This window comes from Ochotona curzoniae, unplaced genomic scaffold (assembly GCF_017591425.1).
Source record: "Ochotona curzoniae isolate NIBS_2020 unplaced genomic scaffold, NIBS_Ocur_1.0 patch4, whole genome shotgun sequence".
Lineage (NCBI taxonomy): Eukaryota > Metazoa > Chordata > Mammalia > Lagomorpha > Ochotonidae > Ochotona > Ochotona curzoniae.
Genome location: NW_024466972.1, coordinates 948026 through 967877, shown reverse-complemented (window position 1 = coordinate 967877; position 19852 = coordinate 948026). Strand labels below are relative to the sequence as shown.

At 41.6% G+C, this 19852-nt stretch overlaps 1 protein-coding gene across 3 annotated transcripts in view; it reads right to left on the bottom strand.

Annotated features, from left to right (window-relative positions):
• Positions 1-2105: 2105 nt before the first annotated feature.
• LOC121167609 (antizyme inhibitor 1) overlaps positions 2106-19852 on the bottom strand; it is a 30749-nt gene continuing 13002 nt past the window's right edge. For 2 of the 3 annotated variants that reach the window (XM_040997151.1, XM_040997152.1), the window contains 10 exons: positions 16588-16784; positions 15256-15429; positions 14417-14589; positions 12616-12750; positions 10338-10419; positions 9980-10054; positions 6264-6426; positions 5059-5174; positions 4571-4785; positions 2106-4398 (listed from right to left, as the gene is read on the bottom strand). In XM_040997151.1, coding sequence (XP_040853085.1) covers positions 4287-4398; positions 4571-4785; positions 5059-5174; positions 6264-6426; positions 9980-10054; positions 10338-10419; positions 12616-12750; positions 14417-14589; positions 15256-15429; positions 16588-16689 — 1347 coding nt within the window. In that variant the 5' untranslated portion in view covers positions 16690-16784 and the 3' untranslated portion in view covers positions 2106-4286. The remainder of the gene's footprint in view (positions 4399-4570; positions 4786-5058; positions 5175-6263; positions 6427-9979; positions 10055-10337; positions 10420-12615; positions 12751-14416; positions 14590-15255; positions 15430-16587; positions 16785-19852) is intronic. The other variant, XM_040997153.1, reaches the window with a different exon arrangement.

Genomic DNA, 19852 nt, shown 5'->3' with positions numbered 1-19852 from the left:
ATATGGGAAGTGGAGCAGCCGGGACACAAACTGGTGCCTACTACATGGGATGCTGGTGCCCAAGCTAACCAGCTGGTGGGCTGTTGCACCAGCCCCAATTTGAAAACAATTTTAGATAAATGCAGGAACTCCATTTTTTTCCATTTCCCAGAGGAAAAGGCTCGCTGTTTATGCATACCACTTATGCACAAAAAGGCTTCATGGACCATTCCTGTGAGCTTGGGTGGAGCACTGGTGCCTTTAACATTTGAGGCTGGCATTATGGATAAAGTCAGTCTGCAACATTCCATATGCACACTGCTTCATGTCTCAGCTGCTCCCTATTAATGGCCTAGGAAAAGCAGCAAAAGATGACACAGGGACTAGAGCCCCTGCCACCCAAGTGGGAGACCAGGTGGGTTGGCAAGCACAAGGATGGAAATGGAAGCCAGAAGAGAGCAGACTCAGACTCTCAAGCAGAAACTGGCAGTGCACACCACCTCCAGGGCTGGGGACCTCTTCTCTTACATTGCAGGACTGGCAAGAAAGCAAGCCAGGTGCCATCCAAGGTGGCAGGGAACCCAAAAGCACTAACTGAAAATCCACAAAACTTCAGTAACCTAAGGTCCAACTAATTTGTCAAATCATTTTTTTCAGCTGACTAATCTTCCCATTAGTTCTCAGGAGTTGTCCACACTGTCATGAAGTTTACCCAGACATTTTAAAGAATTCTTTCATTCAGGAACGGTACAAATAAAACTGTAAGACAGGTGGGAGCTGCTCCTGAGGTCACAAGTTGAGCTGCCACCTGGGATACCCAAATCCCACTATTCTGCCTCAGATCCATTTTTGTACCTGGGTTGGCAGTGAATAATGGCACCTGCCATCCACGTGGCAGACCCAGGAACTTCATGCTTCTGGTTTTAGCCTGGCCCAGTCCCAGACCTTTTTCGCGAGCGGGGGAAAATAATCATCACACTGTCTAAGGTTTAGGGGAAGGTAGGTTAAGATGAAGTGAACTTCCCCAAATCAACTAGTCTTAAGATTGCTCTGTTCAAGGACCTGGCACGGTAGCCTAGTGGCTAAAGTCCTCACCTTGCACGCGCCAGTTCCCATCTAATTCCCTCCCTGTGGGAGGGACAGTGCAAAGCTTTGGGGCCCTGCACATGTGTGGGAGACCTGGAAGAAGTTCCTGACTCCTGGTTTTGGATTGGTTCAGCTCTGGCTGTTGCAGCCACTTGGGGAGTGAATCATGGACGGAAGATCCTTCTCTCTCTATATCTGACTTTCCAATAAAAATAAATAAATCCTTACACACAGAAATTCCAATATTAGCCTGAAGTTTAAAACTGCCAGAGTGAAGAGTTGGAATCATTAAATTCAGAAAAGAAGAAAAAAATCTACAGAAGTAAAATTATAAACTTTAGCTATCTCCCATCCCCTGGATATTTTTGCTAAAAGGTGAGGGGCAACAAAACTAAGTACTGGGCCCAGCACAGTGGCTCAATGGCTGGATCTTCACCTTGCAAGTGCCAGGATCCCGTATGGGCACCGGTTTGTGTCCCAGTGGACCCACTTCCCATCCAGCTCCCTGCTTGTGGCCCTGGGAAAGCAGTGGAGGACAGCCCAATGCCTTGGGACCCTGCACCCACATGGGAGACCCAAAATAAGGTCCTGGCTCATGACGTCAGCTCTGGTCATTGGCCACTCAAGTGAAATGGATGGAAGACTGTCTCTCCTCTCCATAAATTTGATCTGCCTCACCAATAAAGATAAATACATCTTCCAAAACACAAAACAATGGTCAGTATTAACACATACCAGATGCAGACGCCACTGTTTACCCAACAGCTTAAACGGACTCTGGGGCCTCAGTCCATCAGCATGGGGCACACTGCAAGATCTGCTTCCCTTGCACCCTCCACTGCGAGCAGTCATTACTCCCCCAAGTACCTGACCGGCATCCCGCCCTCAGAACTATTTCATTCAGCATGTGCTACTTGTTCCATACTGAACTCTCAGAATCACTTTATACTAGGATCCTAAAGAAGGCTTACACAAAGCAGCTGTGTAAAGTTTCACTACTATTTCATGACAAGACGCCAAAGTAAAACATGAGGAATAAAAACATTTTATCTGTGTATTCAGAATCACACAAGTTACCTTTACAGTTCAATTTACTATACAGAAATCATTTGGGTCTTATATTTTCAGTTAAATCTTGATCTGAGATTACAATACTGTAAAAAAAAGTTTTACATTAATTCATTAAGTGTTTAAGCATACCAAATTCAAATACAAGGTTCAAACTTCAGATTTATGACAGTCTTTAAAATGCGGTACAGACATTTCTTTAAGTTATCCTATCATTCACATGTGGTGTTTGCAACTTCAAGCTATTTCACACAGAACAACCCTCCCTCAGATATAGCAAACTGATATGCCATGAGCTCAAGCCTTATAGTGAAGAACTCAAGGACCACCTGACAAGGTTTGGCATTTTCAGACCACAATGCACATGTAGAGAAGGCAGGAAACAAGTCCTCCTCCTCATTATGATTAAAAAAAATGTTGCAAGGTAGCTTGGAATTTTACACAAAACCCCATAATTATTATTCCTTGGAAAAGCCCAAGGGCAATTAAGTGTCAAGGACTTTGGGGTCCTAATTTTCTCTTTTATTAAGACAACCCATGAAATTCAATGGGCATAATCAAATCAAAAATAGTAATAAGCACCTACTGGTTTGAGATTGAAATTTATTAGAAATTCATGATTAATTCCTTTCCACCTTGAAATCAAGGTACAAAAACCAGCTATTAAGTGCATTCCAAACTTCTCCTATGTAGCATAGGTAGAATTTTCTGTCTGTTGGCACCAAAGTGAAGTCACATTTCCTCTTGGGAGACAGAAATTCCACATCTGAACATAGAATAAGTTAGGAAGAAGTGATCATTGTTGTTTATTACCATTGTGATTCTGAGATCCAGGATTACTAACACACAAGCAGTGAACAAAAAGCCAAGTCCTGGAAACAGCTGTCAGGTTAGTGATGCTAACTCCCCTCCCCTACTACCATAAAATCTTAGTATAAAAAGAATGAAAAGTAGTTACTAAGCAGAACAGATTGGAAATAAGAAACTAATAGTTGAAACCAAACCCAAAAAGGCCTAAACTTGAAATGACTGAAATCAGAAACTGAAGAAACAAAGTGTGCTTTACCACAGCCCCTAATCTGAATGTAAATATCTGCGCAAAGAGCATCCGCTTTCTGGATAGACGCAGCCCTTCTTTAAGTATCAGGGCTCTGCAGTTTTCTGCAACTGTATTTCCTTCCCCACGTTTATCCAAAGTATTTAAGAGAATCTTCCACTTCAGTCAAAGGATTTGTGGTTCAAAGATTTACTAAGATACTCTATGCATCCTATCTATACAAAAACACCTACTGATTATTACAATTGGTTTATGCAGGATTAACATTTTTGGTGTTAAAAATTGTTAAACATCATGCTTACTACTGCACATCAACTCTCCATAATGGAATCTGAACTTCACAATGATTTACCACTTTACTTAAATTACTAATTAAATAAATGAAAAGTTCTGAGCCAAACTAAACTTAAAATGGGCTATAAAGAAAAATAATTTCCAACAACAGTCCATATACACATCTATTCCAAAGCTATTTTTGCTAGCTAGCCCCTTTCCCAAAGTTTTAGCCTGAAAAAAGTTAAATCTACACAAAATTTTATTGCAATCATACAAGGGTTACATTAGGTCAAATACAACAAATACTATGATGCAATTTTACATTTATTAAGCTACAGTTCAAAGCACAAATTTACACATCCTAAATACACTAAACATATCTAATGAAGTCACACTGTTCGTCTTCCACTGACATTTGATATATCTGGGTGAAAGACAGTAACTTTACAAGACTTTTTAACACGAATCCTTAGTATAAAAACTGTGTACTTGTATGTAAACGGTTTAATGGGGAACCCAATTAATGGGCTTCCATCTCCACTAAGTCATCCATTTTGTTGCATATTTTATTTTAAACGCTTAAGGAGGGGTAGGACAAACTGTTAAATTTAAATCTGGATACATTATCTAATCTCCCATTATAACCCCCAATGAATTATAAATGAAAGTTGATTTTGTCTGGTCCCAAATGGCTATTACTAATATTTTTGTTTCCAAGAGAATTAACTGAATAAGGTTGTTTGAATCCCCCCACCCACTGGAATGTAGACCAGACAAGCTTAACCTGCAACTTCAGATCTAATGAAGCAGTAATGCCTGTTTAAGCTTCAGTGGGGAAGCTGTCTTCTTGGCTCAGCTGAATGCAAGAAGGCACAAAGAAGAAGTTCTTCATCATTGTGTCTGAAGTAATTCCAGCATCTTGCATTTCATACCTAAAGAAAAATAAGCAAAGTGCTGAATTTAAGTCCAAAGACCGCAACAATGAATAATGCAACAGGATTATAACTAGCCTTTAAACAACCCTTACAAGAATTAAGTTATATAGGAATTATTAGCAAACATCACCTCACCAACACCATCAGTTTTAAAACAAAATCCCCTTACCAGTCACGGAATGACATCATGTAGTAAACAGCTGGCCTCTCAAAGTCATTAAAAGCAGATGGTTCATGGAAAGAATCTGCTCCCATGTTGTCAAAGATAAGCCAATCGCCCACATTCAGCTCCGGCAGAAGACAGCTTTCCACGATCTGATCCAGTGCATCACAGGATGGACCCCAAAGGCTGCTTGGAAACAGAGGCTCATCTGCCTTGCATTTCTGTGAAAAAGGGCAAGTTTGTTCTCTTTCATTTTTTACTCACTCAGATAACTGAATCTGATGGATTGATAAGCACTCTTCACGGTCAGATCCAAGGTAAGCCCAGGTCAAACGCTAGGGTGCTCTTCCTTTAGCCACGTCATGGCCATGAACTAAAGTGGCTCAGCCCCAACAGGCAAATCACCAAAAAAGTACACTCCTTCCCAACCCCCTGTAGAGTGCTTCTAAAATAATTGGAAAATAGCTTTCAGCATTTTTTGTAATAACACTTGCCTTGTGAACCTCTGGAATGGCATTTAAGTCCTCTGACAGTTTACTTGCAAAAGAACCATAAACACCATCATTCATGTAATACACGAAGGCTGGTTCATCACTTTCGGTTTTTTCTACTGAAATCAAACAAGGAAGTTTAATTTACTATAAACTATTATTAAATAGGCTGAGTTAATCTATAAAACAAATAAATGCAATCTCTACCATTCTTCAACTAAAATGACTAATACTTACTGACATACCCATAAACAAAACAGGCTAAAAACGGAACGCTGAGGGGCCTGCCTGCACACTGGCTCAACAGACATCCTCTACCAGCAAGTACTGACATCCCTTGAGTGTAGGGTTGAGTTCTGGCTGCTCCACTTCCCATCCAGCCCCCAGCTTGTGGCTTGGGAAGGCAGCAGAGGATGGCCCAAAGCCTTGAGACCCTGAACCCATGTGGGAGGCATGGAAGAAGCTCCTGGCTTTGATCTGCTTAGCTCCAGATACTGTGATCATTTGGGGAGTCAGCCAGTAGACAGAAGATCCATTTCTCCCCTCTACAAATCTGCGTTTTCAATAGAAATATAACTGAACACCTAGTTGACAAAGGAGACCCAGGAGCACATTAAAAAACTGCTCTGTGCCACTAGACATAAGGTAAAGTTTACAACCATAATGAATTACCACCAGCTACTTACTACAAACACTCAAGACACTGACAAAAACAACAAAATCACTGAAGGCAAGGACAACACCTCCTGGACATACACTGAGTAGGAGAGTAAAAATGCTAATCATTTTGAAAACATCTGTTCTCTGTGATCCAGTGATTTCTATGTGTAGTTCAAAAATGAACAGGGTACCTTGGAGAAACACTGGATTATGGAACTGAGGTAGGGGAAAAAGGAAAAAATGATAGTACAACATCCAGATCAGGAAACCAAGAAGTGGCTCACAGTATTAGGGACATGCCACACCTGAGAAGAAATGAAGATTTTTCGAGAAGCACTGACAAGAGACCACATAGTGCCTTCTTGTTATCTGACCTGACAGGACATAGCAGGGGTGGGTTATTTATAGTAAGTATCATTTGTAGGCCACACCAAATTATCAATTTAAAAGTTAGTCTGTTACAGCTGTCCTAGTAGCTCTAGTTTTTACATGTCCACACTAATTAGAATGATGTGCTCACAGAAACAAAACTGAACTTTACAACTCACCTCCAGCAGAAAATTTATCATTTTCAACAACTTTCTTTGCAATGATATTAACTGCAAGTGTGAATGCAGAAGACACATAGTAGCTGCCAGGTTCTGAAATGATTTTAATACCAGATCCTTCCGGAAAGTAGGCATCCAACAGAGGGCTGATAACATGATTAACCTATGGATTTAAAATTCCAGATTATGGCTTCAATATTTAGGAACACACTTCACAATATTAATTGATAACTGCACTTTCCAGCAGTTTCAATAAGACTATAAAGCTTATCAACTTAGCAGCTCATTAGGCAGTTTTTTTTTTTTTAAAGATTTATAGGTTTTTATTGCAAAGTCAGATATATAAGGGAGGAGAGGCAGAGAAGAAGATCTTCCGTCCGATGATTCACTCCCCAAGTGACTGCAACAGCCAGAGAACTCTTCTGGGTCTCCCACACGGGTACAGGGTCCCAAGGCTTTAGGCCATCCAGGCCACAAGCAGGGAGCTGGATGGGAGGTGGGGCTGCTGGGGTTAGAACCAGTGCCCATAAGGGATCCTGGTGTATTCAAGGCGAGGCCTTTGGCTGCTAGCCCACTGCGACAGGCCCTAAGGCAGGTTTTTAAATCAGTTTACTAACTGACCAAAGACATTAATTAAAAAAATTAAAAGCAACTCTGGAGTTTAAACTTCCAGCAGCCTCCCAGCTGCTGGTGGGTCTCAGGATGGGGTTATCTCCATGCTCGGATCCCTGATAACAAGACCGCATGCAAGTTGTGAGGTGTCCCCATGGGGCCAGTGTGCTATTTGGTGAAAGGCTCCACCTGCTGGCCCCCCAGCCAGTGACCTGTAGGGTTTTGGTTCTTTGAATTGCTGCTTAGGTAGATCCAGGTTGAACCCACAGTGCTTCTAGGACGTGAAACAATTGTAAAGATCCCCAATGACACTAACTCTGTAATCACTGAACAATGCTGACCACCGAACACCAGTCCATGCAAAAGCTATGGCTCAGGGCTTGTGCAGCAGAATCATATCCTGTTACCTGAGATGCTGATGGATAAGCAGGGCCATGACATTAACTAGCACTAGAACCAGGGGGTAGATTCTGTGAGTGATGTGTGGGCCAAACCCTGTGGAAAACTCTAGCCCCACTGGTTAGCTCAAGAGATGGGGTGGTGATGGACTAAGCTAGGTGTGACCAAGGAGCCTGCCATCAATCACTGGTAAAGGAACCGACAACAGTCTGGACTGGTCAAGGTAGCAGTACCTGAATGTGCATCAAAAAGGGTGTGGGGTGGGCCAGCCTCAACCTTCATCAGCTCATACAAGCTCAAATGAAAGGCCAGACTTCGCCAGGCACTGGCCTAAACCCAATGGCATGTATGAGAACTGGGTCTGGGAGTGGATCAAGTGGAGGAACTTGGGAAACTCCCTTGAACATGTGGTCCAGACCTGGGGGTCGGACAAGCTGGGAAAAGTAGCTCCAACAGCTGGCTAATGTGTCAATTGGTAATGGAATGGGGTGTACCAGGAAGAACTGAGCAAACCTTAGCCCACAGGTGAAACTAGAAACCAGGACAGAGCACAGGTCATGCCGAGCTAGGCTCTTGCACCTATTGTTCTGCGTGAGCCAGGGACGCTAAGCCACAGTGTCTAAGGCAGAGGTCGGGAAGGGTGAGGGGCTGAGCCAAGCTAAGTCAGAGCAACCACTGACATGCACGAGATCTATGGCTGAGAACAGGCCTGGTTGGAGAGCTAAGGGGACACCCTGAATTGGGCTGAGGTTCCCACCAAGGGGTGCATGGGCTGGAATAGGGGCTGCGTTCTGATCAGGATATAGTTGTAGTCTCCCTTGGCACAAGTGTGGACTGGGATTGGATGCACCGAGCCGGACCAGACTCCAACACCATCTGGTGTCCTGGAGGACCAGGGTAGATGTGGGATGGACTAGGCTAGGTCTCAACCCCCTACTGAGCCATGTGTGAGCTGTATGTGGGTATGGACGAGCCATGGCTGGGCTGAAACATCCAACAGCAAGAACCAGTTTGGGTTGAAGGCCAGTCAGGAAAAGCCACTGTTCCTGCTAGGACAAGAGGTGAACTGAGTAGGGCTGGCTCATGGATCCCCTGGTATGCGCATGAAATCTGGCATAGGGAGAGGTTCTGATGGAGGAGCCTGGGCAACTCCTCTGGCAGGACACAGACCCTGCAGGTAAGTGCAAGAAACATGATAGGAAACAGCCCAGAACAGGCCATGGAAAGTTAACCACTGGCATACATTTGGCATGGGTTGGGGGAAGACCAGGCTGAATCAGTTCACGTCATCCACTGGCGAATCCGAGCACCAGAACAGAGTGTGGGTCAAGCCAGGTTTGGTTGTGACAAAAACCAGTGCACAATATGGAATGCCAAGGTGAGGTTGCTTGTACCGGATGTAACTGCACACCCAATCAGCACCTGTAAGAACCAGGAAGGGAGGAGGCAGAGCTGGCAGGGGAGTAAGGGAGGGTTCCTTTGCTGGACAGCTACTCCCGCTGGAGAGCATGAGCTGGGATGGGAGGCCTGGGAGGGAAATAGTGGGCTCCTCCCTCTTGGGTTACCCCTTCTACAGGAGGGCACGAAAACCAGGACAGGGGCTGGGGTGGAATGGGGTATGGGACAGACGGGACTATTGTTACACATACTGGCAAACCAGGACGGGGCGGGCCTGGTGGGGGTTATTGTGGGTCGTTCCAACTAGGCTGCATTTCCCACTGGTTTATGTGAGGGCTGAGTATGTGCTGGGCAGCACCAGGCTGGACTACAACACCCATTGGTTCCAGTGGAAGCCAGGGCTGAAAACAGAATCAACCCAGCAATTGCAACCACCAGCTGATCGGGGCGATGGACTGTGCCGGGCCCTGTACTTGCTAGCACATACAAGAATCTGGTCCGAGAACACCTCAGACAAAGTTTCTTTGGGGATCTCCCCAATCGAAATACTGGACTCAGAACCCTAACCAAGAAAAGAGAGAAGACAGAACAGGTCAATCAACCATCTCAGCTATATGTTGGCAGTGAAATACAGGGCAAATGGAGACTCTATGATGGACTATGTCAATCAGTGGATTCTTCAAAGACCTCATAGTGCTTGGAGTGGCAAGATTGGCAGCAATTTATAACTGGTGAACTATCAAAACCACTTGAGCAAGAATCTCGGAGCTTGCCCCACATCCGGTACCTGGGGAGGGTAGGAAATTGGATGGGCCTTCTCCCTTAATACCCCCCTTTAAACATGAAGGAAACAATATGGAAATAATAGTCTTGCCCACTTTCCTATAGCTCTTGAACCTTTTTACCCCAATTAACTATATAAAGATTGTCAAAAATATAATTTAAAAAAAAAGCAACTCCAATAGCAAATACCACTGGTTTTTTTTGGTCATTATTTTCTATACTTAATTGACAGTAGCAATGAGCAAAATTTCAAATCACAGGGGCTGACTTTGTAGCACTGCCAATTTAGGCCACTACCTGCAGCACTGGCATTCTATATGAGCACTAGTTCAAGTTATGGCTGGCCAATTGCTTTGGTCCATGCCATCCATATGGGAGCCCCAGATGAATTCTAGATTCCTGGCTTCAGCCTGATGCAATATCAGCCATTTGAGAAAATCATAGGGGAGGTTCTCTTGGCATCTTGTCTCCCACCCTGTGCCCATAACTACCTTGCAAATAAAGTAAATCTTTGAGAAAGTTACCTCTTCCAATTGAAATTCAGTTCCTGTGAATCCTCCACCGATGTCTAACATGTTCATCGTAAAGCCAAACTCTCCCTAGAAACAGAAAACACATTTTAAAGTATTAAGGTATTTTTAAAAATAAACCAGACTAAGTCAACTTCAACATTATGTATACTGTCCCCCTGACCTTGTCTGCATTCTGGCATATTATGGTTTCAATCCTTAACCCTCTTAGTGAGGTGAATGACCTTATTAAGCCCTGAATACTTATGAGTATTTGATATTAAGTGTAATGAGAGCAGTTCAAACTGGTAGAAAGCACCAAGTCCTTCTCTTCAATAAGACCCTGCTCCGAAATAGCAAAACAAGAACTTACAGCCATGTCAAAAACACATCGTGCATCAGATATAGCATGGACATAAACTTGAGATTCTTTGCAAGCACTTGAAATATGAAATCTGAAATAAAGAAAAAGAGCAATAAATGTAAAGCATCACATTTTCTAGTCCTGGAATTATTACTCCCTGTACTGACACTGGAAGCATATTAACTTTTCCAATTAGCCTAATTATTCAACCTGCTCCACAGAAATAAACAGGAAATGCTTATATGTGAATAACAACCAAACTGGATCACAAAATTTCTAGGCTTTCAACTTCTCATCAAATATAAAATACATCTATTGCAAAATAAGTACAAATACTAGCTCAGCTGAGTAAGCCACACTTAATACCATTATTAAAATTTCACAATGCTTAAATTTCATAGAAATATGATTAATTTTAACAGTGGATATACAAATTTCAAAACCTTTAAGTATAATGAAATGAGAATTTTTAAATGTGTCACAATTATCACATGAAGAAAAATAATCATTACTTAATGATTACTAGCTGGTCAGTCTAGAGCACAGAAAGATTCACTACTTCTAATCATTTCTTTTAAAATCATTTACCTGTATATAAAATCGTATAGAAAAATAATTTAACATATTGTTGATCTTTGTGATCAATTGCAAGGCAAGAACTTTCATGAAGACAAGATTAGCAATTTAGCAAATCTAGGGCTTATTATTGCTATGCTCTCGATTAGTACCCAAACTATAGTAAAATTAAACTTATTCAGGTCTTAGCCCCCCCCCCAATTTAAAAACAAGGCAGGGTGGGGGCCCAGTCCATAGATAAGCTCTGCTTCCAATTCAGCTTCCTGCTACTATACCCTGGGAACGGAGAGAAGACAGTGGGGTGCTGGGGTGCTTTGGGCCTCTACCATTCACGCAGACACAGATGAAGTTTCAGGGTTCAGATCTAGACTGACCTGTTGGGGACATTTGGAAAGTCCGCAAATGGACAAGTATCTTACAGTAAGAGGAAAAGAGGGAGAGAGAGCGAGGGAAGGAGGGAGAGACGGAGAGAGGAACAGGGGGCGAGAGGAGGAGAGACAGAGAAAGAGAAACCTCCCATCTGCTGGTTTATTTCCTAAATATTTCAATAGCCAAAATGTGGCCAGGAGCCCAGAACCTAATGTAGGCCTTCCATATGGACAGCAGAGACCCATGGCTGTTACCTAATGCTTCCCAGTTAGCTGGAATGGGGAACAGAGCCAGGACTCCGACCCTGGCCCTCCAAGAGCTACACCAAGGGGCTGGCCATCGGGGATTTCAAGTTAAAAACTACTTCAATAGCTAAACAGCACAAGATGGTCAAAATACTTGGACTCCTCACCCACATGGAAGACTTGGAAGAAGCTCCTGAATGACCTAGCCCAGCCCAGGTTCTTGCAGACATCTGGGGAGTTAACCAGCTGATGGAAGACATCTTTTTCTTTTTTTTTTTTTTAAATTTATTTTTATTGGAAAGGCAGATTTACCCAATCAGCAGTGCCCTCTGATTTAACATAAGCAGAACACATTTTAAAAAATTGTATTGGAAAGGCAGATTTATAGAGAACCATCTTCTACCCACTGATTCATTCCTCAAATGGCTGCAGTGGTTGAAGCTGAGCCAATCCAAACCTAGAAACCAGGAGCCTCGTCTAGGTCTCACATGAGTATAGGGTCCCAAGACTTTGTGCTCTCCTTTACTGCTTTCCAGGCCACAAGTAGGGAGCAGGATGGAAGTGGAGCAGCTGGATCACCAGCCAGTGCCCACATGGGATCCTGGTACTTGCAGGGGGAGGATTAGCCAATTGAGCCATTGCACCAGGCTCCCAAACAAATCTTTGGAAGTTTAAGACTTATTCCAGTCTTCCATGTGTGTTGCAAGGGTCCATCACATGGGTCATCTTTCTCCCACTGCTTTTCCCAGAAGCTGAATCAGAAGTGGAGTAGCCAGGACTCACTGGTGCCCATGTGTGAGGGTGAGGTCTTAGGTGGCAGCCTTACACACTACACCACTGAGCCAGCCACTTGACTATCATTTTAATATGGACTTCAATCATACATTAACCTATGGACCACTTTGTCTCTGGGAGAGGGGTGGGGTACAGGCAAGGGAGGAGGTGCACTTACCTTGGAAAACATTTGCCTTTCTTAGATAAATCTAATGCATATTTAAAGACCGAAAGTCAAATCTTTGATGGCATGAAAATAAAGTCCTGCATCAACAACCAGTAAGACCTATCACCATACCACAAAATTTAAAACAAGTACTTACTTAACTCCAATTATTTGGACATCAAGTTCCTTAGCACATTCCAAGAGATGCCTACAGTTCTTCAGTGAGGTGCCAAACTTCATGCTACCTTCTCCACCTCCAATATTGTCTTCTGTTGCAATATGTAGTAAGACCCTAAGAGAAGGGGAAGATGATTGGGGCAGAGTTGGTTTACATCATCATCTTTATATGAAGCCTGAAGGTTGTAGGAAGTATGTTGATTATGTTGACAGTGCTCCAAAATCCAGCGTCGGATGAATCAAGTGAACCTAATGAAAAACAATCCTGCATAGAGAAAAAACTAGCAATTAGGGCCTAAAGCATGGAGCTTACAAGGACAGGAATATGGAAAATGCTGCGAGTTAAGACTGTATAGCAGCAAGAGTCAGTTGGGCCCTGTAATGAAAGGTGACATTACTTTCAAATGAAGTCCATCAGTTCATAAATCTACCCCAAAAGACTAAATTGAATAGCAATGCATCATTGTCTTTCAATAGAAACATCAGGGCTTGAACTGTCTTCCAAGTCCAGAAATGGTCCTATCTAAGTCATTCTCTAACACATCTACACATTTCTCCCAGCTGATTTCTAACTGAAAAAATTTGGAGGCTTTGAGTTACGTCTCCAACAGTAAACTTTTGGTTTACTACTCAGTATTTCCTCCCAAACCATCACAGAAAGATGAACAAACAGAAGTGAATACCTGGCTTGTGGGACATATATAACATCCTTGAAATGATCTGGTCTAGTCCTGCCAAGGTAACTGCAGGTGGGACTTCAAATCCAATGAATCTGAAGCAGGTTCATTTAAACTGATAATTACTATGGCTAACGTTATAAATATCCAAATGGCCCTTGGCAAAAATAAATAAATAAATAAAAAGTTCCCCATGCCTGCAATAAATGCTCATAATATAAAAATTATGTTTACATTATGTGGTACCAGTCACCACACAAGCTAACACAGCCAACAGTGCAAAGTAGGCCTTCTTTCAAAACCATGAACAGGTATTCTCTACAGGGTGCCCACAGGGCCTTATCCTAAGGTTCTTAGTACAATTAGATTTACATTAAAAGTTAAGTGTGAAATGAAATAGATAGAAACCCTTACCTAAATAGGAATAAGCAAAACTACAAGGGCACTGCTGCAAGACAGTGAGAAGCATGTATTACTATACAGTGCTGAGTGATTCTCAAGGCTGCACACTCCACCCCCTCAAATAAACCTTACCTCTGTGAACCAAAGTCAACTTTTTAACTTCATTCTCTGAATTTTCTGAAGTATCTCTACATCCTACTCCCAACTTGTCAAATAACTGACAGAGCTAATATACATAGCTATGGCTATAATTTGATGACCACATAAAGATTCCTTCTTTCAGTTTAAGATTGTAACAGGTATCTGGGCCAACTCCAAGATATAGTGGGATAAGCCTCCATTTGTGGCCCTCACATCTCATACGGGCTCTGGTTATTGTTCTAACTGCTCTACTTCTAATCTAGTTCTTTGCTTACAGTCTGGGAAAGAAACAGCATGGCTCAAATACTCGGATCACAATGCCAATTGGGAGATCTGGAAGAATTTCATGGTTTGGAATGGGCTCAGCTGGCCTTTCAAATAAAAAATAAATCTTAAAAAAGAAAAAATATCTGATGAAAGGGTAGCAAAATTAACTAAGGAAAGTTATAATCACAATAAACACCACCGCCCTAGCATAAATGCTCTTTCTGTCAAGGCAAAAGAGAAACCCAACACTCTAAAGAATAAGACAATGTCACTGATCACTTATTTTATACTTACTTAGCATTTTGATGATTACGTGCAATCTTCCTCAATTCAATTTCACTGTCACATGTCATGATATTCACTCCAACTTTTGCGGCGTATTTTATCTGAGATGCTTGCTTGCAAGGATTTATGTAAATAATGTTTTCTGGCGGCACACCCAATTCTTGCACTAAAGCCATTTCATTCTGTGAAAACAAGATGTTATATACTATCATCTAAAAGGGAAAAATATTTCAACAGTATTCTTTTATATTTAAATATTTTGGGCTAAAAATTTGAGGTTAGAATAAGATATTACAGTTGGCATTCTGGCAATGCTCTGTTTTACCAGAGAAAATCCCACAATTCAGAAGTAGACTGATCTAGAGATAGCTCTAGCCTAAGAACCACGAGCAAATAGTTCCCGATGCTTCCACCTGAGTTGCCAACATCTAATGAGTACCGGTTTGTGCCTTGACTATCGGCTAATGGCCTGGGAAAGCAGCAGATGGTGGCCTAAGCCCTTGAGCATCTGGAGTCATCTTAGACTCAGAGGAACTTCTAAGCTCCTGGTTTCGGATCAGCTCAGCTCCAGCCACTATGGCCATCTTGGGAGTGAGGAAGTAGATGGAAGACCTGTCTCTGCTCTCTGTAATTCTGCATTTCAATAATAATAATCATTATTATTTACAGAGACTCACTACAAAATTTTCCTGTAATTGATATACTTGAAAATTTTGAGTATCAAACTGTAAACTTAAATAATTTTTAAAAAACCATCCAAAGACAAACTCCCTTGCATTGCTCTGTTGTGTTAATTTCCCTACAAGTGAAAAAGTTTAAGATGTGTAGTAACACAAAACTGAACTTACTTTATTAGAACAAGCAAACCCAGTTCCAAGAGCTGCCAAAATCTCCAGTACAGCTGGAGTAGCATTGCACTTCACTGTATAGAACGGCTTTATTGGAGCCACTAGATTCTGCCACTGACTGTGCTTTTTCACAATCTTTCCAAGATCTCCCACAAAAAATGCACTTTTTCCTGTCTGTTGGGAAAAAAAGACAAAACACAAAGAAATTGAACATTATTTTCATACACATTGGAACACTTTAACCAAATCTATTGAATTTGAAAAGGAAACTGCTGAATATATTCATTTTCTGTTTAAACTTGATTTTGTGTAGCTGTATACAGCCATATAAAATTAAAACAGCAAAGCAAAAATAAAAAAAAAAAAACAAAACAAAACAAAACAAAAAACAAAAAACCCTGCACCTTTGATAATTGCCTCAATTTCACTTCTTGGTAGTTGAGAGAAGACGACCTATCTGTTCAGAGGGGAATCTGTCAGTGAAATGGCTAAGACAGTACTCGGAATGCTCAAATCACTTGGCAGGGAGTCCAGCTTCCTGCTAACATGCACCCTGGGAGGGAGCAGTGATGATGCAGACTCCATTTCTGCCACCCATACCGTAAGCCTGGACTGAGGCCAGCCCTGCTTCAGCTTTGCCCAGTCCCAGCTGTCAAGAGCATCTGCAAAGTGAACCAGCAGATCTTCCATCCACTGGTTTACTCCCCAAATGGCTATATTGGCCAGAGCTGGGCCAGGCTGAAGCCAGGAGCGTGGCACTTCTTTCAGATCTGCCACAGCCTATTCCACTGACATTCCATACAGGCACCTTGGCTGGTTCCACTTCTGATTCAGCTTCCTGAGAGTAGTGTGCCTAGGAAAGAAGCAGACAGCCCAAGTTCTTAGGTTCCTTCAACCTTATGGGAGAACTGGAAAAGTCCCTTGGCTCCTGCCTTTGGACTGGTCATTACAGCCATTTAGGAGTTTGCCAGTAGATGGAACATTTCCACCTTCGTCTCTCTGTGTAACTGCTTTTCAAATAAACTACTCTGGTGGAAAAACACCAGGATTTATGGGCACCACCAAAAAGCAAGGGTTTAAAAAAAGGTGGGTAGGCCGTTTTCTTAGGCATAATCTGAGTCTTGAAATGTTACTGGTTGTGGGTAACAGAGCCAGGAAAGTACTGCTAAAGTCAGAAAAGAGTGACATCTGACTGCCAGCTTCCTGTGGATGGCTTGGCAGGAATGGGCTGAACAATTTGACAATAGTATAACTAGTATTTCAAGAAGCCTAATGGTAAAGGAAGAGAGAAATAAAGGGACTTTTTCTTCTGAAATTGTCAGATACACTTACCAGGGTATGTTCATATACATAGTTATCAATAACATTTCCAAGGTTTGTTCCTTCATCCAACAGGCCAACGGAGTAGTTTGCATCGTCAATGAATCCTTTCATCTCAGCCGTATTCCACAAAGCCGAAAGTCATATACCAGGAAAAACAAGAGATGGGCCAGCAAGCCTATGTCTGGGTCCTTAGAATATGCAACAAACTGTCAAAATAGAAATTGGATCAAAAGTTCATATTATTTCAACAGTTAAACAGAACTATTAATGAAAGCGTATGCAACATGTCTAATTTACTGAATTTATACAATTATAAGCACTATTTAGAAAAACCAGGTAATATTGTTTCATGCTATTGAAAAGCAAATGTACACCTCACACATTTAAAAAAATGTAAATCTTAAATCTTTTAAAATAAGCAAAGATCTTTCAAATACTGATTCAGTGCCCAAATTCCAACTCGGGTGGGCAAAGTGAATGTAAGGAGCCCAGAACTCTAACTGGGTCTTACACATGAGTGGCAGAGATTCAGTTTCTGAGCCATCTTTGCTGCCTCCCAGGATGTGCACTAGCAGTAGGTCCTAGTGATGGTTAAGTATATCTCAAGCAGTGACAACTGCTGCATACCATCTGTGTCCCTACCTTGCTTTATACTTCTTCTCTAACATATACTCATTACCTGGCACTCACACGGAAAACTGGGAGTATTGGATAACTGACGTCACTTCTGCTGCAGGCAACTGAGGAGTGAACCAGCAGATGGAAGAGTTGTTTTTTTTTTTGGGGGGGGGGTAGGAGGGGTCTGTTACTGTCCTCCAAATATAAGTCAATAGGCAGCTAGTGATCTATCTGCAGTCAAGAAGTTAACAGCTTGTCTTCAACATACTACATCCATACAACGGCATTTCCAGGTAAATGCACACAAATGTGTTAAGGAAAAAAAAAATCATACAGCACATTAATTAAAAACATTTGTTTAAAACACTCACTCAGTTACCAAGAACTCTGATTAGGGATCAGCTTGGCACAGTGAGTAAAGCCCCGCATCTCAATGAGCACAGGTTCCTGTCCCAGCTGCTCCACTTCTGCTCTGGCAGCAGAGAAGGCCCGGGTGCCTGGGCCCGTATAACCATGTGAGAGACCTGAAAGAAGCTCCTGGCTTTGGACCTACCCAGCCCCAGCTGATGTGAACATCTGGGAAGGAAACCAGTGGATGGAAGATCTAACTCTGCCTTTAAAATGAATAAATCTTATTTAAACAAACAAAACCCTCTAGCTCTATTTAGGCCTAATCCTATTCTCCAATCAAACCTTTCCCCATTGTTTAGTTCACCTATTCTTTTTAGCAGCGTATCAAGACATAATAGTGGCCAACACAAGCTGTCTTGGCAACCTGATTTAAAACCTGTCATTCATTCATGCTGCGTGTCCTCCTTCATCTTCCCTCTGCATCACATTAGAGGTCACCTTGGGTGATGGTTCGTTCTTATCCTGCAAGTACTCCAATTTCAGTGGTTCCCAAAATATCCTAAATAAGCTATAGCAATAGTCAAAGTTCATGAAATACAAAATTTTATTTTTAAACACCAAGTTCATATCCCAAGGACCTAATTACATTTAGTTGAACTGTCAAATCTCTTTCTTGCTGTGGCAGAGACAAAAAAGTTGAGGAATATTTTCGTTTTACCAAAGAAGTTATTTTATGCTTATCTGCATGAAATCTAACACTCAGGCAGTAAGTCAAAGCACAACTTAGCATTCTTCTAAAGGCCGCTACATGACTAACGATTAAATCTGATCAGAGTAAGGGTGTCTACTTTAAGCAAAAGATAAGAAGAATTCTAGAATAACATTCAAGCAAGCATCAAGAGCAATACAAGGCCACTTAAAGAGGTAAATGTCAAAGCAGTAATGAGTAACGATTATTTAGGTGCAAGAAGTTTTGAAATTTACTTCATGTGTTTTTCATGAACTTTTTGAAGAACCCTCATATCCATCGATTTTAAAATGTTTTGCACCAAAACATTTATCAATTTCCACAAATTCTTTGCCATATGTTTTGCTTAAAAACACTTGATTATCCAATCAGGAACCACTGCAGGCGACTAAATGCTCCCATGAGCAGAAAATTCCCATCAGAACAAGACTCAGTCTCCATTCCCTACAGCTGCAGGGTGGCCCTCTGCCTCTCACTCAGCTCCCCAACTGTTACCAGAACAGACTGTGCCTTTCTTGCTGACTGCCACATTCTTCAGAGCTTTTTCTGGAGTAGTAAGAGCACAAGAGCAGACTATTTCTCAACTACTCTCAAGCAACATAATCTAGTAGGTTCAACTCCTTCTGGCTGCTAAACTAGCTTAGGTATCATAGCAGGCATGTTCTTAGCAATATACTAGATACTGCTCTTAGTATCAATTCTCTGAATCCTTAAAATCACAATGGTACACGCTATCCCCATTCTACAGATGAAGACACTGAGGCACAGACAAGTTTGTAATCAAACTGTGTTTAAGCAAAGCAGACAATATGGTGCTCCCAATACCTCATTCCTATAAAGCACAGGATGTCTTCTTCTGAGGAGCAGAGGGAGAGGAAATCCAACAGAGCTCTCATAATAAAATTATTACATTTCCCAAATCAAGTAACCACTTTGAGGCATATTAAACTCCCATAGGTAGTGAATAAACTCTAAATTTACTCTTGCTATAATAAATCTCCTATTACACCTAGGCCTTTCTATTTTCCTTTATGATTCCATTTATTTTATTCTTTGATTTTAGATAAGTAGATCCTGAACCTTAAACTATTTCTTCTACTGGCACATCTCCACAACCGTATTATCAAGTGCTTTTGGTAGTAAATCTGATTTCATCCACACAATTAAGCCAACCAGACACCTGCTTCTTGACACTACAAATTCATTTCATACAAGTGAAATAATTTTAAATGTCAACTCAAAATCTAAAAGTTGACAAATAATGGGATCACAATGAATAAAAACATACACCAAGGAGTACAAATATGAAAATCAAGTACTGCTCTAAAGGAAAGATATAATGCTTATGAAGTGAGGATTCATCTTTGAAATGGAATGGTCACTTCAGAAGAAATTGCAATGTAGTTAACCAAACTGACAAAAAGACTCTATTACAATAAAATTCATTTGCTCTATTAGCAGTTTTCAACAAAAAAGGACTAAGGCAAATTCAAGTGCACTAAAAGATGCATTACATGCCAGTGTTATTTGATATCCTTAATTAGATTAACACGAAGA